Raw genomic sequence first — 27,655 nt, forward strand, 5'->3', positions numbered from 1 at the left:
AACATTTAAATGATTATGTTATAAAAATTAACTATTTTATCATATACCTGTATCAAGACCATCAACAGGTCCAAAGAGGCTAAACAATGCTTTGGTAAACTCTTTCTTCAGCGGCAGTAAAACAGTCGGTTCCCCAAATGAATCGATTCTATCTCTGTCAATCCGACTATAATCAGGTCTGTTTATCATCACTGGCGACTCTGTCACACCTTCCTCATCCTCTATATCCATCCCTCCAACATCCAAGTCAAAGTGAACATTCTCCGATTCTTTGTTTTGACCTTTCTTCTTAGCATCAGGGTCAAAGTCAACATTCCAAAATTCATTAGCATCATTTGTATCAAAACCTCCGCTATTGACTTGGACTGGTTCATCTGACACACTAACCTGACTACTCTCACGACTATCACTGCTCAAACTTTTATTATCAGCAGAATTTATCAATTCCTTTAACAGAGCATCGGTAAATTCAGAATCTTCCTCGATAACTTCATCACCAAATGAACTAAAACTGTACTGCTTAGCTTGAATGGACAGCTGTTTCTCAAGAGAGGACAGTCTTTTTTCACTACTAGTTATCAGCTGTTGTTCAATCTCCAATCTGTCCATGTTATGTTCCTTCACGATGATATCGTTACACATATCCATCAATGTTCTAGGGGAGACAACACTTTTCATGGATTTCTGTCTGAGAGATGAATGAATGATGGGTGATTTAGGAATGTGTTGAGCTTTAAACATACAGTCCACAAACTTATCACTGTCCTCCTCAGAAAGATTAAGGTTGTATTTCCAGTCCAGCAATAGATTCACGGCCCATTCCACATCACCATCACACTTTTGTAATATGTCCTTCAACTCCTTCTCAGGTATGGACGGAAAACTACTTTGAAGAAATTCAAGACCAACAACACACATACTGTCTGTCATTGTACTTTTATCCTGGTGTAAAACTTCAGGGATACCTCTTTCTATAGAGCAATCTGCATCAGTAGTGCCTTTCATGATGGATAATTCTCGACCAATACAGATTTGATAAGGATAATCAATGTTCTGTAAAATGTGCATATTGCCAGTGTTTATTAAATTAAGCACTTTAGTATCAACAGACGTGATTGATGTTGATGCATCCATTTTGCGTATACAAGGTTTTGTTTCGAGATCAAAAGTAGTTATAGGTGCCGATCCTTCAAGTTTTGGCATTTGCGTAGCCCAATCATTCTTTAGGAATGCTTCTTTGACTGAATCATCAAGAAATTTGTCAGGAAATTTAGCTGCCATCTTTCTCTTGTTGCTTGTTTTCTTTTTCTTTTTGGTCCCTGATTTTTCATCAGTTTCACCTGCATCCTGAGACACTGGAGTTTGATTCATTGTAGTTTCTTCTGGTTTCCCAGAATACAGTTCACCAACGTCTTGCTGTTTATCCAGTTCTTCAGTATTCACCTTTGCTATATCATGTCTCAGTGAATTATCATTTCCTTCTCTACTTTTTATTTGTTGATTTGGTTCCATGACAATAACTTCGGTATCTGTCGAAGCAACTAATTCAGCATTTTTATCTTTTTTAAGTAAATCATTATTGTGATCAGTTAACAATACAGTTGGCTGACTATCCTTCTTATCAGGTTTTTCTAAATTGTTTCTACATGCATCAGTGCTTGGATTTTCCTCAAGTTTGTTTTTACTATCTGTCTTAACAATATCTGGTTGAGCATTTGATAATTCAGGGTTTAAATTTTCTTTAATAATAAATTTGTGCTTGTCACTATTATCAACATCAGAATTATGATCTTTTTGTTTGTCTACAGTTATAGATGATGAATCAGTTTTATTTTCCAATCTTTGCAGTTTTTGTTTAAAGTTGTCATCCTCTAATCTATTCTGAACCATATCACTATCTATTGTAAGCTCTACTTTTGCCTTCTTTAAGGATAATAATGATGTAGTATTTAATACTATACATTCACCATCCAATCTATCATTAAAATGCTGGACTAAAAATGAAGGTTTGTCAACAGTTATACCATCAGACAAACATACAGATGGAACTTTAAGATTACCTATTTCATCTGACTTCTCATTTTTAACTGTATCTGCTGACTGATTTGGTTTCTGATTTTTTTTCTGTTTCTTACCTACTGACTTGGAATCAGTATTCTTGAGATCAATAGCTGCCTTTTGTTTACTTTTTTCTGAAGAATTAGTAGAATGATGATTGTCATGGGTTTTAGACGAGTTTGACTTGGATGATGAAATTTGATTAGCTGACAAGGGATCTGATTGGTCAGGAGAATTAGTATGATTATCACAGATTTTTGTGGAAGGCACTTGTTTCAACTGTGAAGATTTCTTTAATGACACTGCTTCTTTTATCTGGCCAGATGTTTTTGACGATTTGTTTTTGCGAGTTTTAGTTTTTTGCTGATTTTCACTAGATTTTACTGCTGCTTTAGAGGAAAGGTCTGTTTGTTGATCTTCGTTATTTTTTACACTTGCTATAGACGAAATTTCAGATTCAGGTTCATTATTCTGTTTGCTTTGTATTGCTTCACTTAATACTTCATTTTCATTACTATTAACGTTATCTTTTTGCTTATTTTTATCTCTGTTGTTTCTCTTTCTTTGACGTTTAGTCTTTGGTTCTTCCCAAACATTTGGACTACTCTCTTTTTCAAATTTACTATCTGTACTTTCTATTTTGTTTTCTGTGTCCAATTTATTAGAACTCTTTAATAGTGAATCTGATTTATCAAAACTCTTTGGTTGAGTGTCTGACTCATTAGAACTCTTAACTTGTGAATCTGAATTATTAGAACTCTTTACTTGTTGATCTTTCTCTTCAGATGGTTTCTCATTCTTCCAATATTTTTTCTCTGCATCTTTTTCTCCATCACTATCTACATCCCAAAACTTTTCACCCAAACAATCATCAGATAAATCATTTAATTGTTCAGTTACAGCATCTATTTGATTTTCACATTTTTCTTCTAATTTGACTGGATTGTTTTTAGAATTGAGACCATATTGTAAACTACTTTTGGTGCTATTCACACTTCCCTTATTATCCCAATATACTTTCTCAATATGTTTCATTTCCAACTCTTTTTGATTATATCTTCCCTGAGCCTCATCAGCCTGCTCCGATTTACCATTGTTGTCCCATTTTTCATCATGACCTTGACCTTTAAGCTGATCAGTTGACCAGATTTCATTTTCTACAACTGTTCCACTTTTGTTGACATTTAAATCAACTCCTTCAGAATCATTTAAATTTTCAATCTCTCTCTCAGGTTTTTCATCAATGACATCAAAAACATTCTCCAAACTTAATTCTATACTGCCAATAGTTCGGTCTTCATCAGTGACAGACATTGTTTGATTTTGATTATCTTCAACATTATTTAATTCTGAGGGAAAACTAGACTCAATGTTAAACCTTCCATCAACAATATCAGTTGCTGATGACATATTTGGAAGGTTAGTATCCTGAGGTACTTTATCATCATCAATTTTTTGGACCAAATTAATAGGTTCCTGCCCATGTTGCACGTCTGAGTCTGGTGTTTTATCATGGTGTAGAAACATACTAAGTTTCTGGTCTATAAGACATTCAGCATCTTGTCTTTGTTGTTCATCTATAGGCATTATATGTAGATAAGCTTTCAACTCATCCTGTACTTTACTCAGATCACTTATTGTTTTATCCTCTACATGCTCTGACATCAAACTATCAACAAGTTCATGGATTTCATCACTGAATTCTTTGTCCTCTGATCTGCCTTTTTCAAAACTTGGGGTTCTTGAGCTTCTGTTTTCAATTAGTGTATTTTCACTTTGTTCTGGTTGTACTGTGACAGGTGAAGCACATGTTTTTTCCGATACAAGAAGTTTTTGCTGAGAAATGAGTTCTATCTGTTTCTGTAAGCTAGCTGTTGATAACCCTTTATGTTTCTTCACCTGAAATCCTAGACCAGTAGAGAATGGGAGTATATTGTTCTTAACCAGCTTTTCACTGGACATTGATCCTGTTGAAGCAACAGCATGCTCATCAATCCTATCAGTAACATTGGTGTTGTCTGAAACCACTGCTTTTCCATTTTTACTTCCTGCTTCATCTTTTGTCAATACATTCTCTTTGGTCTCGAACCTTGTTTTATCTTTCCTTTCAGTATGTTTAGATGATTTGTTCTCCACCTGTGTCTTCTTCTTGTCATTACTTTTCAAAGCTGGGAATTCTTCATCTCTCAAATCTTCATTTTCTTCTTTTTCCTCCTCCTGCTCAGTCATTAAAGGCTGATAATAATTCTTCCATTTAAATGACCCAACATCCTGCCATATATCTTCATTATCATCCACATTATGTGATGAAGAATTATTTTTTGTTTCAGCTGATGATTTCTTGGCCTTTTTTGTTTCTGTTTCCTGTATGTTGTTTTGTGGTAATATGGTCACTGGTCTAGACCTACTAATATAAGAAAAGAAGACATTCATACGGATAATCCTACTGAATATATCTTGCCACAGAATATTTTAAAATCTGAAATTTTTTAAGTATTTGTTAAATATGTGATAAATGGATTATAAAATGTCCTTTTCCAGATTGACCCTGATATCATTCTGTAACCCATGTATGCCCTCAGCTGGCTCCTTTGGCAGACAAGGGAGTTTCAGGGTAATACCTAGGACCAATATGGAAAAGAACATGCTACAATCTATAATCATACCTTTTTAAAATTATAAATGTATTTTTTTGGGAGAAATGTGATTACAAAAAGTAGACTGTGAGTTATGGCTAACAGTTATTTTATCCCCGCTACAAATATAAACAGTAAATTGACTAACAATGAATGTGAAAATTAAACACACCATAAGGCATGATCACACCAAGGCAGATACTGAATTTCCTAAAGCTACTATTTGTAGTTTCTCAGAAAAATTTCATTAATAGCTATTATGTGTTAGAATAAATAAATTTCGTTTACATGAAGCTAAGCACTTTCACAAAACTCTGATTGGCAGTTTTAATGAAATTTGCTGGAGAGAACAGACAGACAGAAGTGAAGCAGTATATCAAAGCTTCAAATAACCCCTTCTCCATTGGAGCGGCAGTATCATTACAATCAGATTGCCAAAAATATCACAGTATTTACCTTTTAGTATTAATTAGCATATCTACGGTAACATTTCTTTGGTATCTATCTAACATTCTCTTGATGCTCTCATATGGCACAGCATGATCAGATTTCCTATAATATAACATTTCTGATTTACATGATATAATATCTAAAAACATAGGCATTCTTTGTCAATTTTTTTCTTACCATTTGTTCTTTAAAGTTTTTTGGTATTCTCCTCAAGGACATTTATCTCTAACTGTGAGGGTGAACTAAAAGTCTGAAAGGCCTCTTACTCAAAGTGGACCATTTACAATTGTATATTTTGTATTTAATGGAAAAAAGTTGTTATAAATATTTCTGATATCACGAAAATACTGTACTCTGCACATTGTCTTGCTTTGAATCTCCATGGTGTTGATGGTTCCAGGATCTCTATCTCATATTCAGGAGTCACAGATTTTGCCTACAATCAGAACAAAAAATGTAATTTAATTACTAATGGAATTTATAGACCATTCTATAGAAAACTGTATACATTCTTTCACTTTTTAGAAATAAAGCCTACGATCCTAAAAAAGAATGTAATTTAATTAACAGAGTTCATAGACCACTTTGTTGAAAATTGTATACTGTGAAAGTACTTTTATTTGTGGGGTACCAATTTTCGTGGTTTTCGTGGATGACTTTATACACGAATTTAAGTGTCCAACGAAATAAAACAACCATTGTCCAAATCAAGACATGGACAGATCCCCATCGATAGGTTTGACTACTGATATGTTCTAGAGAATATATTGAATAACACCAAACCTTAGAATACTTTAATAACAGTCACAGAACTACAACTGCATGCAGGATTATACCCATTTAATCTTTTATAACCTAAACTGTACAACTTTCAATCTTTTAGTTCTCATAAAAATATTTTTGATCAAAGAAAGTCAGATTTCCGATATTGATTATGATATGATATTGATATTGATATGCTAGTATGATAAATTGTTCATTTCATATCCTCATAGTTGTCGTACATATGGGAAACAATAATTTCATGCTGGGCTTGATATTGATAAGAATTATTTGGCAATTCAAGATACATTTATAGCATTTGTTTATGTTACTGTTTTCTTTAGGTGACATGTTTATGGCCTAATTAACACCTTTCTAAAGGCTTTAATTTTTCAAACAATTTTTTTTTTTTTTTTAAAACAAAAATCTACGAATTTAAAAACCCACGAACATGAAAATATTACAAAAACTATGAAAATTGATATCCACGAATTAAAGTACTTTCACGGTATATCATTAATATTTCTACACAATAAACATCTCAGAAACAATGAACACTTTGAAAGTATAAGAACAGTCTTGTGAGTTCTAGCCTGGCTCTGATCTCATTAACCACTACAGTTTCCTATCATTATAACACACTTACAATATCAACATATGGACACATTTCCCAGACTTGTGTATTGGTATTGTCTATAATGACAGGTGATACATTCTTTCTTACAGCTTCAAGTGCTACAACATAATGTGTACAAATATATTATCATTCAATCAAAAAACACTAATTCATGCCATAGTTGTATTAAGGGAGGTAATTATGAACAAATTGTAAGTTCTAGTATCCTTTTCATAGAAAAATCTAAAACAATAGTGTTTGTTGTCTTTCAACAAGGTGGTGCACAAAGATTGACTACGAACCAACTAGTATACACCACAAGCCTCGCGAGCTGAGAAAGCAACTAAATTTTTATGGTTTTATCAACTGGTTCCCTAGTTACCAATAGTTACACACAGTAGGAATTTAAATCATTTTGTTCTTGTACTCTTCAGATTAATTTACAATTAAAATGGAACCAATTCCAATTTATTTATTTATGCTTTTTCTTTTCTTTCAACCTTGAACATCTGTATTCTTTAAAACTGAAAGTGAAGTTCTGAATCTATTATAGCTAAGCTCATGAGCCTCTGTATCTTGTTGTGTTTTTTTAATGACCCTTACCTTTTCTCCTACAGTGATCGTGAGCATCTGTTAATTTCCTCTGCTCATAACAATACACATCTCCATTCATAAAATAATCATCAGCAGAAAATATTTCTCCATTTTCTTTCAGCTCCCTACAAAAAAGGGTAAAATTTAAATCTATGCTAAGAATAAATGTTATATTATCAAATATCATAAATTATTTACTTTCTTGTTTCAGAAATTTCTTTTTCATAATTTAGCACTTTTTTCATATTTAGATGACGAGCACATTGAGTACTTTATGTGCAGGGTTGGCAAAAACCCGGGTTTTATGAGTATTGCCCAGCCCAGTGGGAAATACTGGGAAAACCCGGGTTTTACTGGGTTTTACTGGGTTTTACGGGGTAATACTGGGCAATACTGGGTAATATAGAATACTGGCCTGAATTTTAAAGAGGATTCATTTATCAAACACAAATGCAATACATTTAAGATATATATAAACCTATTTTTATTTATAACTACATGTACGTTTACTTGTTTGAGAGTCCTATAAAACATACATGTACAAATGTACAAGTGTATACTATACATTTGAGAAAGAATTATTCTAACAACTCTGAGATTTTTTTTTCAACTATATATAGCTTATATAAAGAATTGACCAATTACATGTAATAAAAATTACTTTGAAATAATTTATATGTACATAGTAATTATTCAGATTAGAACATAGATATGTTTATATAACAATAATCAGCCTTTTCATTTCTATAAGAGTTAATGACAAGACCCTGTAGGGTGTTTATTTAGCAATCATGCTTGCATATAATAGCAATTTAATTTACAATAGATCAATAAGGCCTATATATTTGCCAAAATTCTATTATTCTTGGCCAAACCTTACTAAATTACAGTATCTATTTAAATTAAAGTCTGTTTTACATATTAAAAAATTGTGTAACTACATAAAATCTGCGTGGTCAATCAGATCACATATTGTTACTTAAAGGGAAACTTCGCAAAAAAATCAAAAAATGATATTATGTCCATTCTGTATAGAAATGCTCAAATTTATAGATATTAAAGTTTTATTCCGCTAGATAAGAGATCACCATCGATTTTAGGACTAATTGATCTAAATACAGGTCGATATAATAACTTGCTTCGGTTCATAGAAGTTATGAACATAGTTCTCCAATGAAGGAAAAATTCGACAACATCACAATTGTTCCGACATTCATGTAAAACATATGCAACTGGACGTACACTAATAAACCCCAAGGGATGTGAATATTTTCTAGGAAAACTATTGAGTATAAAAGTTTCAAATTGATTTCGGGATTTATTTTCTTTCTTGATATTCAATGACAGCAATTTAAAGAATAAACTGTTTGTCCGCTTTAGGGGTATTCTTGCCAGTTGAACAGACTTATAATTACATTCAAAAATAGGGAAATTAAGATGACATTAAATTCGTTGTCTTTTTTTTTTTTAAACATCGTTGGTCAAATAGCTAAAGTATTATTCGTTGTGAGAAGAAGACTATTTTAATAAGGATGCTCCCGATTATGAATAAATTTGGTTGACGTTTTTCACACTTGAAAAGAATATCTATTCGTAATTTTTCGATTCCATTCCAAGAGGATCCTTAAATTTCCTGTCAATTTTTTAAAACATCTTTTTTTTCAAATAGCTGAAGTATTCATGCGTTTTGAGATTTAAAATATTTTGATGAGAACATTACTTCCTAAATAGGTAAATAAAGATCGCTTTGGATGGACTAAATTATATAATTGCAATATGTTTGAAATATTAAAGGTTGTCGATTCTAATTTAAAAAAGTACATTTTTTAGTTCATACACTCGTGTTTAGAAGGCTATTTTTATTTATAAATTTATTCAATTAAAATAATTCAGTATTTTATCATTACAAAAGTAATCAGAAGTCCTAATTCATTTAAAAGTGAGCTTATGCAAAATATATAGAAATATACACAGCTATCCAGTTATTGTGCGACCTTATTTCTCCCGTAAATTCATTTTTATTCTTTTTCTTACATTTCTGTGTCTAAAAGTATAACTGACTCCCGTATATCATTCATACGAAATGTTGTCCACACCTGAAATGGTGAACCGTGACGCCTAGGTGTCACTGAATGAAGATCAAAAGATTAGAATTACATAATGCTAATCTTTTAATTACCTTGAGTTTAACTACGCATTCAACATTCACTAAGTGTCACAAATTAATACACATTTAATTTCCACAAGTGAAAATGTTTTCTGGAATGAAGCAAAAAGTTCAGAATACAAACATGTATTTTTTAATACACTATCGATCGTGTCAGTTTCATATGTTTGTTTAAAGTATTTAAAGAAAAAAAAATCATAAAAATGTTCTATTGTATTATTTACTTTAATTACTAGAATTCGTATAAAAAATCCACACATGAATCCTACAATAATTGTACCTCTAATTTTAAAAGTTGCATGGCTATCACTTACTTTTCGTTGGTTAATAGCTACACCAAAAGTCGTCGATGCGCTTTAAATAGCGTTATTATATGGTTAACGAACAAGACTTAAATGAGATTAATTTCACTCCCGGCATGCTCAAAGACTTAAACTACGTCACATAAGTCAGGAAGTTTGATAAAATAAAATTAATAATTCCCAATTTTCTTCTTTATTACTTTTCATATCGAAATAAAACTTGGTGAATATGTTTTTTATGGTATTATGAACATAATTAGATGAAAAGTGAAAAATCGCGAATTATCCCTTTAATGATATTTGCTTTCTTGTAATGATTTATATGTATTGATCTCTGCTGTTTATCATTTGTCATGTTGTAAATATGTTTTTCGTTGCTATAGCATATATATGCTTTTTGCAATAAAGTATTCATTCATTCAATCCACATAAACACTGCAATAAAATGTTTAGATTATTGAAACAATGCTTGGAAATTAACAAGGAATCCTAAAATGTGTAAATCTTGTATTTTGCCTACATGAAATTTAAGTAGAGAAGTGAATGAAATTGAATTTTTTATCTTCTAGAAATGACTCTCAATGGTTATCTATATAAAATGTATATATTTAGCTATAATACTATGAAACTACAACAAGTCTTTACTATTTATTGTTGAAATAAGCTTAAAAAATCATATTGCCCAGTATTACCCATTTCTGGGAGTATTGCCCAGCCCGGGAAAACCCGGGTTTTACTGGACAGGAAAACCCGGGTTTTCCCGGGCTGGGCAATACTCCCAGAAATAGGCGGGTAATACTTTGCCAGCCCTGTTTATGTGAGTGTATAAGAATGTTTTATTGCATGTATACATATTTGGGGAAGGTCAACTTCTAATAGTATCAGCCATGACTGCCATGCTGGTCAACTCAGTAGGCAAATGGTAACATAACTTGGTGCTGATAGTGTGTCAAATGTTCCTTCTTTATTATGTGTTCACCATTCTGTGGATTCATTTATTTTTGTGGGTACCAATTTTCGTGGATTACGGACACCTTGCATTTTCGTGGGTAGTTGATTTTGTGGTTCTGCCAAAGTCTGGATACAACTTTATAGAAATTCCTATTTTATTGAACATTTAAATCTGTAGTTGACCTGTACCCATGCCACAAATCACAATAAAATTGGTATCCAACAAATAATGATGAATCCACAGTATCTCATAAATGTACTCCTATATAGAGGGATAGGTGAAATGTTCTCTCAACAGGCTATTATTTGAACTTGGAATTATTTTTAATTATGGAATTTGCTTAATTTCTTGTGCTGGATTTTTTTTTTTTTTAAATTTCATGTTTATTTGGTATTATAATGTTTTGAGTGGATCATAACACTTTTCATACAATGTATTTTGTATAGATAGTGTTGTGCACGGCACAGTACATATCTCATGGCTATACTCCTATGAAGGAGGGATATGTGTAACTTTTATTTGGCTTTTTTTTATTTTACCTTGCTAGTGTTGACTTCCCACTGCCAGGTAAACCTCTCAAGATAATGAAAACTCTAACACCACTTATGATCTTGTCCTTGACCTTCTGTGAGTCGAGATCTAGTGACCTCTCTGATGGAGACGGAGAGGATTCTTTACTTTGAGCCTGAACCTTCTTTGTCATCTGCTGAGCAGCTATTGTGGCATACTGTTGAGCTTCACTGGCGAGTTGTTGAGCAGTAGGTGAAGGGAAAGCAGAGGCATACGGTAAAATAGGTGGTGATGGGGATGACATTGGATGGTGTAACATGTTCCGTGTAGGTGAAGATATTGGTACAAGGCCAGGAGGAGGCATTAGAGTTGATGGTCGGTGCATCATGTTTGTTGTTTGTATTATCGGTCCAACTTGGCTTGTCTGTGGCATAATGTTCATCGGTGGAGGGGGTTGTTGTGGCATATTACGAACACCTACTAAAGTCACTGGTACAACAGGTATTTGTGGATTAAAGGGAATGTGTCGTGGCACAGGGAACATGGGAACCGGCCTTATCTGTGGGTGTTGCCCTTGCTGCTGGGGTGGGAACATTGCGTAAGGAGGAAGAGTTCTCTGTTGAGTAGGTAAAGCTGCCTTAGGAGTTAGAAATTTAGGAATAGCATCAAATGGCTTTGAATCTATGGTATTACTTTGAACATTTGTAGATCTAGGAATAAATTCTTTAGCATTAGGAGATAAAGCATTCAATCTCTCTAATTCTCTGGCAGCTGATTCTAACATTGAAGGCTCTTTCTTTTCCTCTTTAGATATTCCCAGCATATTCTTCAGTTCAGCTGCTATAGTTTCTGCAGAACCACTCTGTGATAGAATAGATCCATCACTGGAGCTGTCATCATTTTCCAAGTCAAAAGTCTCCATATTAAAATTCAAATCTAAGTCCTCTTCTGGGTCTTTTTGAAGATTTTTAAACTGTCCTCTTTCATTTTTCTCTGCTAAACCCAATCTAACTAACATAGATATGTTATTACTACCTATTCCAGTCCTGGGGAAGTTTGCTTCACCTTTGACCGTCTCCTTTAATACCTTATCTGACTCTTTTTCATCAGAACTATTTTGGACCCCATTGGATTGAGAAACCACACTTTTCTTCTTGTCATCACTTTCTGTGTACATTCCAGGGAATATATTTGTTGCATCCCTCTGAGACTGCTGATTTATTTCTCTATTTTGAGCCATGTCTTTAGTTGGTTTGATTCCAAATTTAGCTGTGATATCTGGCCAGTAATTGTCCATGTAAGCTTTGTAGCTATCCTGATATAAATCTGATTCCTTCACTGTAGCATCTGAGAATGGATTATACAGTTCTGACAAACCTTCAGTACCAGACAACTGAAAATAACAAGAAAATTTACCAAGTCTTTAAGTTGAACACTGTTGTAGTATTTTCCTATGTAGATTTCAATTTTTGCATACTTTGAAAACATGATATGCTTATGGGTTTTTTTATCTCGTAGTTGTCAATGAAGTGTCAACTATAATGTAAGCTACTATACTCCCCAAGACACAAACTTCCACTAAGTTATAAATACAATAATATGTCATGTTTTACATTGTATCTAGAAATGAAATCCATCTAGGATTTTTATCAATGTTTTTCTGAATTTAATCAAGTGGAAAATACAATATTTGTCTTCAGACAAGTACTAGTACTGCTATAAACAGATGGATCATAACTATGCACATGCTTTGTTCCCGATTTAAAAAAAGTAAAAGTCATTGCATCATACAAGTATAAACAAATGGCAAACATTTTTTTTTAACTAAATTTGACAAATTTTCCATATTTCTTCCTGTTAAATCTAACTACATCCTACATGTCCTATAAACTATATATCATCATGATCATAGTGCAGCATCATTTTCATGGACATATTTTTGGAAATTTCATAAATGATAATAAGAAAATATTTCTAGATATTGAACATCAACTCACCCTCTACATGTACAACGTGTGAAATAGTGTTCAAAGAACAGATGTTAATTAATGTACTATTACAGTTTGTAATCCATCACATTAACACATACATCATAGGTAAACTTGAAGGTAAAACAATGTATGATGCAATACTTTTACTTAATACAAATATAAGACAGATTTAAGAAAACATGGTAGGACAGTCACACTTCTCATGACAACCTAATTCTGACCTTGAATAATATCATTTTTGATTTAATCATGTTTAAGAGGCAATTGCTCATCAACACATATCCCATATCTCTGCTTTTTCCTCTTGTTATTGCACTTACTAGATTGGACAATCAAAAATTTAAACAAGGTGCTTCGAAGGGCACAGCTTTATACAACCACAGAGGTCAAACCCTAAACAGTTGGGGCAAGTATGGACACAACATTCAAGCTTGATACAGCTCTGAATTAGGATTGTGATAAAAATTTTGACAATATACAAGTTTCTGACACAAAACAAATGTCAAGATCTTACAAATCTATTGGCAATATTGTGAAATTAAAGATTCTTCTTCAAACTTTTCAAAAGTTTGGAATTTGAGAAATTTGGGAAAAAAAATGAAAACTACTACATGTACCCCCCCTTTTTTTGCCAATTAGTCCAAAACCTGACATTTCTTTATACATAATTTACAAGTAGTGTAATGGAGGTAAATGTGATACATACACAACATTGTATGTTGAATGTCTTAGAGCTACCTCCCTTACACTGCTTTTACATTGTCTTAATTGTCCACTGACCAGAAAAACCTAGTTTTTCCCCTTTTTTGTTGCCCTTAATCCCAAAACATTTTGAGCCCCCCCCCCCCCCCCCCCCCCCAGTCAATATTAACCATCCCTTCATGGTATGGAAACTGGTGGTATAATTTCAGAGAGATTCATACACTTAAACAAAAGGTATTGTTTGAAAACTACAAAAATGCTTATTTTTGGCCCCTTTTTCCTAACCTACTGGGACCATAACTCCCATAATCAATCCCAACCTTCCTTTAGTGGTATTGCACATTCTGGTAAAAATTTATAGAAATCCATTTCCTAAAATTAAAGTTACGACATGATAGCATTACACGGCGCAAAAAATTTTTGCGGTTGTATAAAAATTAAATTGGAAATATACAGAAAATTATACCTGCAAACTTTTCAAAATCTGCTTGGGTGATTTTAAGTACATAAGGACCTAATGCTCCTCTTATTATGTCATTAAAAATTTTATCTACTTACAATGTACTTTATTGTTTAAAAGAGTATGTATGTGCTTCACACAACATTTTGAATCTTTTGAATACATTCCATGTACATGATGTACATGATGTAGTTCAACCTGCTTATTATATAGATATAGGAAGATGTGGTGTGAGTGCCAATGAGACAACTCTCCATCCAAATAACAATTTATAAAAGTAAACCATTATAGGTCAATGTATGGCCTTCAACACGGAGCCTTGGCTCACACCGAACAAAAAGCTATAAAGGGCCCCAAAATTTCTAGTGTAAAACCATTCAAATGGGAAAACCAACAGTCTAATCTATATAAAAAACGAGAAACAAGAAACACGTATAAATTACATAAACAAACGACAACTACTTGGTGACCTTCTGCTGTTGTTTTTTCTATGGTCGGGTTGTTGTCTCTTTGGCACATTCCCCATTTCCATTCTCAATTTTATACTGTACATCAGATTCCTGACTTAGAACAGGTGCAAACATTTGCAGCTTATTATATATACATCATGCATTCAATAAATAATATAAGAACAAACCTTGACAAAAGTAATTTAACCAATTTATGTGGGTCAAAGTACTTATCAAAATTCATAGTACTACGGTACATATACTAAAACTTTGCTTACATTGCAATATGTATTTTATAAAATGAGTGTTGGGTGAAATAATTTTTTTATTCGTAATACTGAACATTCATAAAATGATAATGTAATGAAATGAAGACAATGGAAATCTTTGAGCTCTTTATTTTGATTTAAAAGGGAGCTTTCTCCAATTACTTGCCACTCTTACGGGAAAGCATCACCAGTATCCTATGGGGTTACCTCAAGTTTTTTTAAATTCATAAATAAGGACACCTTAATCACAGAGGAATTGTGCCGAATGATTATTTAAGAGATAGATGGAGATTTTAGGCAGGGTGCAATGGTATAATGAAGGCAGTGTCACCAATGTGTCAATGCTTGTTATCTGAGAAACATTAACATGATTAAATGATGATAACTTTTGGGATTCTAAATGTAAACCTATAGTTTCACAACTTTTCTTTTGCAGTTTCACATGTTTCAGATAAGAAGATTTGTGAACATTGTAAATTAAAATTTATGGTCAAATATTGCCTCTGGTAGAACTACAATTGTATATTCTTTTATAAGTATGTGATGAACTTTAAAGGCTATAAGCTTTAACATTTTAATGAGACATTTGATTAACCTTTTGTTGGAAATGGGTTGAGCATGACTTCAGCATGTCAGTGATTAAAATGAATGTCAGCTGAAAACTAGGAATGGCAGTAGCAGAAGGACAAATTCAGTCTAATATCTATTATGAGTCAATCATGTACATTTGACTTATGTTATAAATTTAAACAGAACTAAATCCCCAGCCATGACAGTGTACTGTTGCACATGCTTATTTACAGGTATATTTAAATGTATTTGTATTTTATAACATCTTTGCTAGCCAAGGGTTATGATCCACTTCCCTCCTCTCCACCCTTGGCATATTGAGATAGAATTTCGGAGACACAAGGTTATTATTTTCATTGGTTGCAGTCGAAAATCACTGCATCCAATCAAAAAGCCCTAATAACATGATCATGTGTAAATATAGAAAGTGTATGTAAACAAATGCCACTTGCTTATTGTGCAAAAAGTCTTTACATCCCTAAACATACGACTATATTTAGTGACAATTTGAATGTTTTTAATAGACTAATAGAAGGTCCTATGTATGTTTCTTGTACAAATGCATGAATGTCAACGTATATTTTCGTTTCCTGCTTTACACAGTGTCTAGAATCTAGACACTACCGTGTTTTTACTTCCAAATTGAAGAATTCAAGTGCTACTATTTGTCAAGAATAATGTATTTGGAATGGGCATGACTTTAATCTACTGTTAGATGGCGCAACATTGTTATCACAAATGTTGGCTTAATCTGCCAAGGGTGGAGAGGAGGGAAGTGGATCGTAACCATTGTAACCCTGGCGAAGATGATTTTATGTCTACCTATCTGTTTATACATGGTCAAGTATTCATAGTATTGGTTACATGCGAGATTTATCAAAATGATGAAAGTACCAAAAAAAATGTATATCAAATCAATTTCGTAACTTAAATTTGGAAAGTTTAAAAAAAAAATTTGCATCAAAATACTAAAATTCTACCTGAGTTCATGTTCGTGACAAGTTTATAACCCTCAGTTAATTAACATTTACACAGGTGTTATAAAGGTGTGATTACACAGTTAATCCGTTTATCGCTATGGGATGGGTCATTAATCAGTTAATTATTAATAAACCATCATAATTATTTTCCCCAGTAAAAACATATATTTTGAACTTACATGTAATGCTCCTGACAAAATGGACTGAGATATGACATTACTATCTGTGTGGATATCATCATCTACAGATAAAGGATTAATAGTGGGTTGTTCTTCAGTATGTCCTTTGTCCTTCACTTCTTGTGTTCTTCCATATGTTGAGGCCATTACACTTCGGATTTGTTGAAGTGGACTAGAAGATGACGGAGGAACTCTGCGACGTTCCAGGCCAACTGTTGATGAAGCACTGTTAGATGCTATAGCATGGTCACTTAAGACTGTTGATTTACTTAAGGGTGGCATGTCTTCATCATGTGACTTAGGAGGTAAAGTCACATGACTTTTTGGACTTGCTAACTCATGTCTTGCATCACATTGTTGTAAAGCAGATCTGACATCTGTAGATTCATTATTGTTTCTACACAGTATTTCTTGTGCCATTTTGTGAAGTCTGCTCTTTTTTCTGTCAATGTTGCCACCTTCTCCACAAAATGTCAGTAAAGTATCTATAGCTTTATCCACTGAAAAGTACAAATATATCTTTCAATTAATATGCCTGAATGGATGATTAAATAATTTGCAACTGTTTAGTGTTATGATAATTCAAATACCTATGAGCCTAATGATTATTATAATGATAAGCCTTATTGATAACATATTCTGCACCCTTTTATTCCCCACAGCAATTCATGAAAAAAACTTTTTGATACTTGTTGAAAACACTTACATGACTTAGAGAAAATCCTGGAACTTCAATACACCTTACATGTACATATGATATTTTGCTGTATTTTTTAAGGAAAACCTGCTCTCCATCCTCATGTAGAAGTTGATAATGTTTGTAAATAAAAGAAGTATATGTTTTAGGACAAGAATGCCACCTCAAGATTTGCATTTTCTGAAGTTAAAAATGGGCATAAGACAAAAACAGTAAATGACTCAAATTTAATCTATGTCTGTGTGTTGTTGTTCTTAACATTGTGTATGAGTTTCATAAAATTTGAATCAGGCAAATTTAAGTGATAGTGGGAAAGAAAAAATGCAATTTTTAAAGTTATAAAGGGGAATAACTCAAGAACAGAAAGGTCTCACTGCTCAGATTTGAAATCTGTGTGTTGAGATTCAAAGCATTGTGTAAGAGTTTTATGAAATTTGAAGGAGGCAAACTTAAGTTACGTGTATTAGGAACGAACAGAAGGATGCACAGTACATTTGTACTGCTAAAATGCCCCTGTCACCTGGTTATATATTATAATACCTTCATGTAGGACTGACACCAACTTAAAATATCAAAACAATAACATAACTGGAAAAATTGTGCTTCTTATAACCAGAAATAGGAAAAGAACATGTAAACTGCAAACAAATAGAATGACAGTGAAAGTTTTTTTCATGAGAATATAAATATCATACTATATTTATTGAATGGTTATTATTTGTTTTAAATTTATTGAACCATAAAATTAATTTTTGACTCTTCACATTGAATAATACGCAAAGCTGATTATGTAAAATGTGAAGCGTCAAAAATTGATTTTATGGTTCAATAAATTCAAAATAAATTATTGCCATTCATTATAAATAAATTTCTATCAAAAATAAGGCTAAAAGAACGTTTATCTTTTACATATTATTTATATTTACAATAACAACGACACACATGTTGGCGTATAAATACACAACATCAGAGTGGGTGTGTCGCCATAAAAATTGACAACATTGAAAATAAAGGTAATAATTTTAACAAATCAGAAGACAGTCATGAGAATAAATACACTAAATTTATTTATACATATATAATATGGACATCTAAAAACACTAATAAATTTAATGCAAACGTGTGTACAAACTTAAAATGTGTGAAGTTAAACAGACTCAAATTATACCTTACCTGCCTGCTGACCCTTTTAAATGTTCCTGGGTTTAGGGAAAACAACATTCAGTTTCATTTGGCCAACAGTAAAATTGCAAGTGATAAGAAAAGTACATAAATCTTTTTTTGGCTGAAGACTTGTACAGGTTGGGAACAAACCCCCTGTATGGTAATTATACCTGTAAAGAGGGATAATCCTTCTTTTAAAGGATAAAATTATCCCTCTATAGAGGGGTGTTTTTGTTTACACTGGATTTAAAGCAAATTAGGGCAGAATGGCATTTTGTAGTTATATTGGCTATAATCTCTAGCATTATATGCATCAACATATGCATTTTACTAAAAATTGGGATGACCATCTTCTGCTAAAGTGTCAAAACTTGCAATCTATTGTTTACCTATCTTAACACCTGATCAACAACAAAAGGTGTGGTTGCAATTCACCGTATACCATCTCACAAGACTGGGCCCTATCCAGTTATTGTTATGCTATTCAGTAGTGATGTTAAGCATCAAATTATGAGATGTAGGAAAGAATTGACCAGTAAAATTAGATATGTGGATGACGTTACTCAAAGAAACATGAGCTAATAGAGAGACTTAGAAAAACCAACGAATTTGAGTCTGTCTGGTACTTCAATTGTGGAATTTATGGTAGAACACCTGCAGGACTTCAGCTGAAATTTGGACTATATGATGACATTTATTACAGAGTACAGCAAGGGAAATAGATGTTACGTAATTAGAACTTAGACCTCAGGGACAGTTTTGAGAATTCTAGTTCATTGTTGATATTTGACTTAATATTTGTGCTTATCTCCCTGTCTTTGTATAAAAAAATCAGAGTTATCTCTCTTTTAACTATAGATCATGTATATTATTGATTTTCTTTCTACAATACATATTGATATTAACATTTTTTTTTTTTTTTGTACAGATAATCTTAAGTTTTTTTGTATTATTTTGTTGGTGTCATATAAGGCAAACTGCAAAAACTGACAAATCTCAACTACAATGTGGCAAAACATATTGAAATATTCATTTTTTTTAACACTCTTTTTGTCTGTTAATTATATTTTTTCTATGAATTGAATGTCTGTAAAGTATTGAATTACACTGTTGGTCCCTGTATGAAGCTTGGTAATACATGTATGTCAAGAATTTTTATACCACCATATCTAGATGTTTTGAGCAAATCTTTGTGTATATGTCTTTGTGTCTCATGTGAATGTATAATATGGATAATCATATGTAAAAATTCATGCCTATATGAAATGATGATGTACACATATTTCAAACCAGTATGGGCTCTTTAAAGATACTGTCTGTTAACTGTCAGGGTCTGGGTGATTTATCTAAAAGGAGGGATGTATTTAGTTTTCTAAAATCTGGGAACCATAACATTTAATGTCTACAAGACACTCATTTCACAGTGGATAAAGAAAATAGTATAAGAACGTTATGGGGATATGAATGCTACTTTTCATCCTTTTCTTCAAATTCAAGAGGAGTAGCTATTATGTTTAAAAATAATTTTGAGTGGAAAGTACTTAAAGAAAAAAGGGACATTGATGGAAACTACTTAGCTTTGGATTTGGTTGTAGATAAAGTTTGTTTTACTCTCATAACTATATAGTTGTAGATAAAGTTCGTTTTACTCTCATAACTATATATGGCCCAAATACTGACAGTCCATTTTTTTATGAGCATATTATGTCAATTATTGATGACTTTGAAAATGAGTGTTTTATTATCTGTAGAGATTTAAATCTTGTGTTAAATCCAAATTTAGATTGTTATAATTATTTACACATAAATAATCCTAATGCTAGAGACAAACTATTAGAATTGATCGACGATAGATCTCTAGTTGACCCCTGTAGGGAACTTTTTCCTGACCTGTGTAGATACACTTGGAGGAAAAGTCACCTTTCAAACAAGCTAAGCTTGATTTTTTTCTTATTTTCTGAAAACATTTTGTCATTTTTGAAAAATTGCTGTGTAGAACCGAGTTACCGCTCAGATCATTCTAGAATTATTCTAGAACTTGAATTGAATCCATTCATTAGGGGGAAAGGTTTATGGAAGTTTAATAATTCTTTGCTGTATGATGCTGACTATGTTAATGCTATCAAGGAAAAAATTTTGAATGTAAAAAAACAGTATGCAGTCTTGGTATATAATTTTGACAATATTAATGGAGTGAATAATGATGATCTTCATTTTACAATTAATAGTCAGCTTTTTTTTGGAAACTCCATTAATGGAGGTGAGGGGCAAAACTATCTCATACTCTAGCTTCAAAAAGAAGGAAAGAGAGAAAAGGGAAAAAACATTAAAAGATGACATTATTATTTTAGAAGAAAATGTAAACTCAGGTTCTATACAGCAATTGGAAGACAAAAAAAATGAACTAGAAAAATTAAGAAAGGAAAAAATGTATGGTAAAATAGTTCAATCCAGAATACAGTGGATAGAAGAGGGAGAAAAACCCACAAGTTATTTTTGTGGACTTGAATCTAAGAATTTTACCAGCAAGATTATTCCAAAGGTTGAAAAAGAAAATGGTGGTAGTGTAACTAACCAAAAAGAAATACTTAAACAGGTTAAAATATTTATGAAAATTTGTACAAAAACAGAGATGTTGAATGTTGTAAACCTAAAGATATTGAAAATACTTAAATAGTCTACAAAATGTAAATGTTAGAAAGTTATCTTTAGATGAACAAGATAAACTAGAAGGTGAAATATCAATTGAGGAAGCTGGTGAAACTTTAAAAAGAATGACAAGCAATAAAACGCCTGGATCAGATGGTTTTTCAAGTGAATTTTTAAAATTTTTTTGGCCTGACTTAAAAATTTTTGTTGTAAGATCTTTGAATGCAGGTTATGATAAAGGGGAACTTTCTGTTACTCAAAAACAGGGGATAATTACATGTCTTCCAAAGGGTAACAAGCCTAGACATTTTTTTAAAAGACTGGTGCCCTATATCTTTGCTAAATACTGTATATAAAATTGGCTCTGGGGTTATAGCAAGTAGATTTAGAACAGTTTTGACTAAACTTATTGATACTGATCAGACAGGTTTTATGAGTGGAAGATATATTGGGGAAAATCTAAGACTGATCTATAATATCATGGAATATACTGAAGATAATGATATACCAGGCCTTTTATTGTTGATAGATTTTGAAAAAGCCTTTGATTCCATTTCATGGGAATTTCTTTTAAATGTATTGAAATTTTTGAATTTTGGCGATTCTATTATAAATTGGGTGAAAGTGCTCTATCAAAACATTAATTCAGCAGTCATTCAGGGAGGGAATCTTTCAGACTTTTTCACTGTTGAACGGGGTTGTAGGCAAGGTGATCCATTATCGCCTTATCTTTTCATTCTTTGTGTTGAAATTTTAACGTTAAAAATAAGAAATAACAAAAATATAAATGGAATCAAAGTTCTTCATGTTGAACACAAATTCTCGCAGTTTGCTGACAATGCATCACTACTTTTAGATGGTAGTGAAGAATCTTTAAATGAGGCATTATTGGAACTAGATTGGTTTGCTAAAATTTCTGGTTTGAATATAAATTTTTCAAAAACTCGTGTAATTTGGATTGGAAGTAAAAAGTACAGCACAGAGACACTTTGTACAAATCAAAATCTTACTTGGGGAAGCACATCTTTTAAATTATTGAGTGTTAATTTTGATGTTGGTTTAGAAAAACTAGTTATGATGAAAATATTGTAAAAATAAAAAGAATAGTCAAACAATGGTCTAGACATAACATTACTGTTATTGGTCGAATTACTGTTGTAAAGACACTTATGTTGCCAATTTTAAATCATTTAATATTGTCACTACCTAATCCAAGTGAAGATATTATCAAACAGATAAATGAACTTATGTATAAGTTTATTTTGAACTCACCAGTTCATAGAGTGAAAAAAGATGTAATACAAAAAGATTATTGTGATGGAGGCTTAAAATTGATTAATTTACATGCTTTTATAAATGCTTTGAAATGTACTTGGATAAGAAGACTTTTCAAAAACGATTGTAAATGGCGAAATATATTTTTGTCATATGTTGATAAAGATAGATTCTTTAGTTGTGGTAATAGCTATGTAAAGCAACTACAGCAAAGTATTAAGAATAAATTTTGGAAAGATGTACTGGGTGCTTGGCAAATGGTAATTGAAAAAGAAATGAATTTGCATGACTGGGAAAATTTTCTTTCCAGTCCAATTTGGATGAATAACCTATTCCAAATTGACAACAAACCAGTGTTTTTCAAAGACTGGCATAGTAAGGGTATTCTACATGTAAATGATATTGTTGGGGAGAATGGTACCTTTCTAAATTTTTATCAATTTCAGGAGTGTTTTCAGATGGATATAGACATCATGAAATATAATAGCATAATTTCTATGCTAACTAAGACTTCCAAAAAATTTAATAGGGGAGATTATAAATTAGTATCTCCTTTTATACCATCAGTTATAAAGACCATTCTCAAAAGCAAAAAGGGATCTAAAGATATGTATTTGGTGCTAAACAAAAATAACACTGTTCCTACAGGAGTAAAAAGATGGGACGCAATTTTAGTTTTAGAAAATCAAAACTGGAAAAAGATTTTTCAACTACCATTTGCTATTACAAAAAATACTAAGCTACAATGGCTTCAGTATAGAATTAATCATAAAATTCTGGCAAAAAATACGTTTTTAAACAAAATTGGGATAGTGCAAAACCCATATTGTACTTTTTGTAAGACTCAACTTCAATCAATTGAACATATACTGTGGGACTGTTAATTATGTACAACAATTTATTGAGCAAACTGAAATGTGGTTTCTCCAGAATGGTATTAGTATACCATTTACACAGGATATTTTTTTGTTTGGAAATTTATCATGAATGTACAAAGGTGACCCTCAAAACAATATTTTTCTCTGGATTAAACAATATATATATAAATACACGATATTTTATAGGAGAACTAAGTTTAACAGGCTAACAGCATTGATTGAAAAAATAAAGCATCATTATATTTTGGAGAAGAAGATATCAATTAACAAGAATGTGTCCACAGTACACGGATGCCCCACTCACACTATCATTTTCTATGTTTAAAGGACTGTGAAATTGGAATAAATTCTCTAATTTGGCATTAAAATTAGAATGATCTTATCAAAGGGAACATGTATACTAAGTTTCAAGTTGATTGGACTTCTACTTTATCAAAAACTACCTTGACCAAAAACTTTAACCTGAAATTTGCACTATCATTTTCTATGTTCAGTGAACCGTAAAATTGGGGTCAAAACTCTAATTTGGCATTTAAATTAGAAAGATCATATCATAGGGCACATGTATACTAAGTTTCAAGTTGATTGGACTTAAACTTCATCAAAAACTACCTTGACCAAAAACTTTAACCTGAAGCCAAAAACTTTAACCTGAAATTTGCACTATCATTTTCTATGTTCAGTGAACCGTAAAATTGGGGTCAAAACTCTAATTTGGCATTTAAATTAGAAAGATCATATCATAGGGCACATGTATACTAAGTTTCAAGTTGATTGGACTTCAACTTCATCAAAAACTACCTTGACCAAAAACTTTAACCTGAAGCCAAAAACTTTAACCTGAAATTTGCACTATCATTTTCTATGTTCAGTGAACCGTAAAATTGGGGTCAAAACTCTAATTTGGCATTTAAATTAGAAAGATCATATCATAGGGCACATGTATACTAAGTTTCAAGTTGATTGGACTTCAACTTCATCAAAAACTACCTTGACCAAAAACTTTAACCTGAAGCCAAAAACTTTAACCTGAAATTTGCACTATCATTTTCTATCAGTGAACCGTAAAATTGGGGTAAAATCTCTAATTTGGCATTAAAATTAGAAAGATCATATCATAGGGAACATGTGTACCAAGTTTGAAGTCGATTGGACTTCAACTTCATCAAAAACTACCTCGACCAAAAACTTTAACCTGAAGCGGGACAGACGGACGAACGGACGAACGAACGGACGAACGAACGGACGCACAGACCAGAAAACATAATGCCCCTCTACTATCGTAGGTGGGGCATAAAAATAAATGTTTTGACAAGTTTAACCAAGCTTGGTGCATTTACCAAGAGGCTTTACAGGATAATCTGGTGGATTAGCAACTATACAAAATTAGCAGACATCAAACTAAATTTTTTTTTTTTTATATATTTGTTTTTTGTTTTTTTTGTTTATTTTGGTTTTTTTTTCTTTTTCTTAATCATTGTTTATCATCTTTTAATTTTTTTTATTTATTAATTCTCTATAGTCTATACTTTTTTTGTATGTCCTTTTTAATAAGATACAATTATAAAATCCCAACAAAATGTTACTTTCAAGTTCTATACATTTTTTGATAGATTGTATTATGTTACATTCATATATATTAACTAACTGTTTGATAACTGTACTCAGTGCTCTAGCTAGAATTCAAAAGGGGCAGGGTGCCAGTGGAGGGCAGGGCACTTTTTTTATGATAGAAGGCACTGCTCATTTCTTTTGTCTACGTCCCTGCGTGTATCACGAGTTCACATATTTTTTTACTGTATATATTGTCAATAAAGATGCATAATTTGTTGTTATGATTATTTATTCTATAAAATTTGCATAAGAAAAGTCATTCATACTACATGTTCATATAACATGGCAATACACATTCATACTATTAACCAAAAGAGGCAAAATAAACTTACTATTCTCCCCACCCCCTCTCCTTCCAAAAAAAGGAACATAAACTAAACATCTCATAGTTTACAATACATGTACATGACAGAGTAGTTGTATTTCAAAATTTTCATCTAGAGCTTGGCCCTCAAAACTTTTTTTATTGTTTGTGTTTAGGAATATATTATATAGTGTAGCTTCATCATGTTGATTTGTGATGAGAGTTTAACTACACACTTCCATTTTTGTAAGTTGATAGCTTGACACCATTTAAGCAATTATTTTATATTTCTTACTTGAGAATGTATAAAACATGGATTGCCAAAAGTATGATTATCAAAAATTAATTGCAATATATTTTTTTTGTATGTTCAAGGACAGTTAGTATCCTTAAGGTAACATTCTTATATAATTTTGTATTCAATTGGTTATTTTTCCCTATTTTTAGTGCTAAATACTATTTTAGGAGCACAATTTTGTAATAAGTTTTTTCAGGGGAAGTAACTCCAAAATTAATTTCCAACATGTTTACGTCTGCTTGTCGCTCACAAGTTGAGATGGACGATGTTTCTGTGAAGGCAAAGTTGATTACTTCAATTCAATTTTAAATTCATGAAAGTCTTCATTCATACACTCTTCCATTGTGACTTGGAGATCGAAAAGAAAATACAGACACATTCATCATATTTATGACAAAAAGGTACATTGTCTTAATTAAACACCTTTGAAGTCTTATCCACAATAATTGATTGTAATGACATGATTAACCTCGTTACATGGGGGCAATCACCAGGTGTCATATATGTAATTTAACTTCTGATAAGAAATCGATGAAACAAAAGGCAATTTTACCAAAACAGCACAAGGGTTTTTCAGAAAACTGTGTCAGGGCAGAAGGGCGCGGATGAGGGCACACAGGGCGCTGCGCCCTTCTATTTTGGGCTAACGAGACCACTGGTACTGTTGTATATTATATATGTTGGATAAAAAAAATAAAAAAACAACAACAAAAGGAATAGTTGACCTTTAAATTTCATGTTGAATCTAACAATAGAAACTCTGGTTAGTGAGGCATAAGTGATTAGAATTTACCTGACCATCACAGCTTTCAATCATGGTGAACAATAGATTGTATATGTAGTCAGATAAGCAGCAAACTGGGCATGTGTATATTAAAGTGTATATTAAATTAAATACATCAATTGGTGCATCAACTGTTCCTGGTTACTGCCATAATAAGTAGAAAATCCCATTCTGCCCTATTTTGATTTAAATCCAGTCTTAAAATAAAATACCCCTCTATAGAGGAATAATTTTATCCCTCTATACAGGTATAATCACCATATAGAGGGTTTGTTCCCAACCCTTTATATGTGTGAAATTTAGGGGTGACTGTTAATCTGGTAGTGTGTGTGTGGTGCTGGTATACTATAGTGATTGTGTTGGAATGAACTATCATTTTCTAATTTCAGTTGAATTACTCAGAGAATATGACATTTTTTACAATCAACTTTGCAAATTCAATATTGCCGCCTTGACTTGCCTTTCCAATCCATTTCTGTTAAAATCATGTGCACGACCTCTGGTTCAACTTTCCCATCAAACATTTCCTGGAGCACTTGAAAAATTTTGTCATTTTCAGAATGATCAAGGATAGAGTTGCTTCCAAATTTAGGCACTTTAGTTGGACTTTTTTGTCGATTTGAGTGTGCCATCTTAAACAAAATTCTTCTTGTTTGGGTTTATCAGGAGATCAAGTAAACAATAGTGCATGTAAACATTCTAAACATTGTTATAGCCTTTTCTTGGATGGAATTTCGATATTTACAAATGTCACGAAAACGTGTGATGGCTTCTGCGCATGACTCAAACTAACAATGGAAGTCGTGATCGGACAAAAACACAATTCCGGAAACTTGCAATTTGTTTGTATGTTCAACATCGTTAAATGAGTCACAGATGTGTAATAAAGTCTATCTCCTCTTTTTTCATACGACGTGCTTCATGGGGTTTGTCATTTTTTCTAGCTCCCAAATTGATTGATTGATTGATTGTTTTTTTTTTCTCGATTGTTTGATTGATTTATTGCCTGATTAATTGATTCTTGGTGAAAATTAAATTAACCGGGCGAAATATTTGTATATTATATAAAAAAAGAGACGAATGATAGACCTTTGGGTATCGAGCCGTTTATGATATAAATGTTTCTGGTAGGAAACATGGTAAAAGACCACCCAGTACTTACGAACTGCTTATTCGGATGAAACCAATATCTCAGTGATGTTAAATATTTTAAATTTTAAACCCCAAGCATGTGTCGCTTACATAGCATAGGCGGATCCAAGGGGGGGCCCTTTCGTGGGAAAAATTTGGTTGATTATATAGGGAATCACTGAAGCATGACTGGAGCGGGCCCCTTAGATCAGTC

At 32.2% G+C, this 27,655-nt stretch overlaps 1 protein-coding gene across 3 annotated transcripts in view; it reads right to left on the reverse strand.

Annotated features, from left to right (window-relative positions):
- Positions 1-27,097, reverse strand: part of LOC143084941 (uncharacterized) — a 42,020-nt gene extending 14,923 nt beyond the window's left edge. For 2 of the 3 annotated variants that reach the window (XM_076261022.1, XM_076261020.1), the window contains exons 1-8: positions 26,771-27,097; positions 16,648-17,147; positions 11,077-12,440; positions 7,126-7,241; positions 6,553-6,641; positions 5,498-5,580; positions 5,151-5,246; positions 48-4,465 (exon numbers count right to left, since the gene is read on the reverse strand). In XM_076261022.1, the coding sequence (XP_076117137.1) occupies positions 48-4,465; positions 5,151-5,246; positions 5,498-5,580; positions 6,553-6,641; positions 7,126-7,241; positions 11,077-12,440; positions 16,648-17,147; positions 26,771-26,942 (6,838 nt within the window). In that variant the 5' untranslated portion in view covers positions 26,943-27,097. The remainder of the gene's footprint in view (positions 1-47; positions 4,466-5,150; positions 5,247-5,497; positions 5,581-6,552; positions 6,642-7,125; positions 7,242-11,076; positions 12,441-16,647; positions 17,148-26,770) is intronic. The other variant, XM_076261021.1, reaches the window with a different exon arrangement.
- Positions 27,098-27,655: the final 558 nt, after the last annotated feature.

This window comes from Mytilus galloprovincialis, chromosome 8, assembly GCF_965363235.1.
Source record: "Mytilus galloprovincialis chromosome 8, xbMytGall1.hap1.1, whole genome shotgun sequence".
NCBI classification, from domain to species: Eukaryota; Metazoa; Mollusca; class Bivalvia; order Mytilida; family Mytilidae; genus Mytilus; species Mytilus galloprovincialis.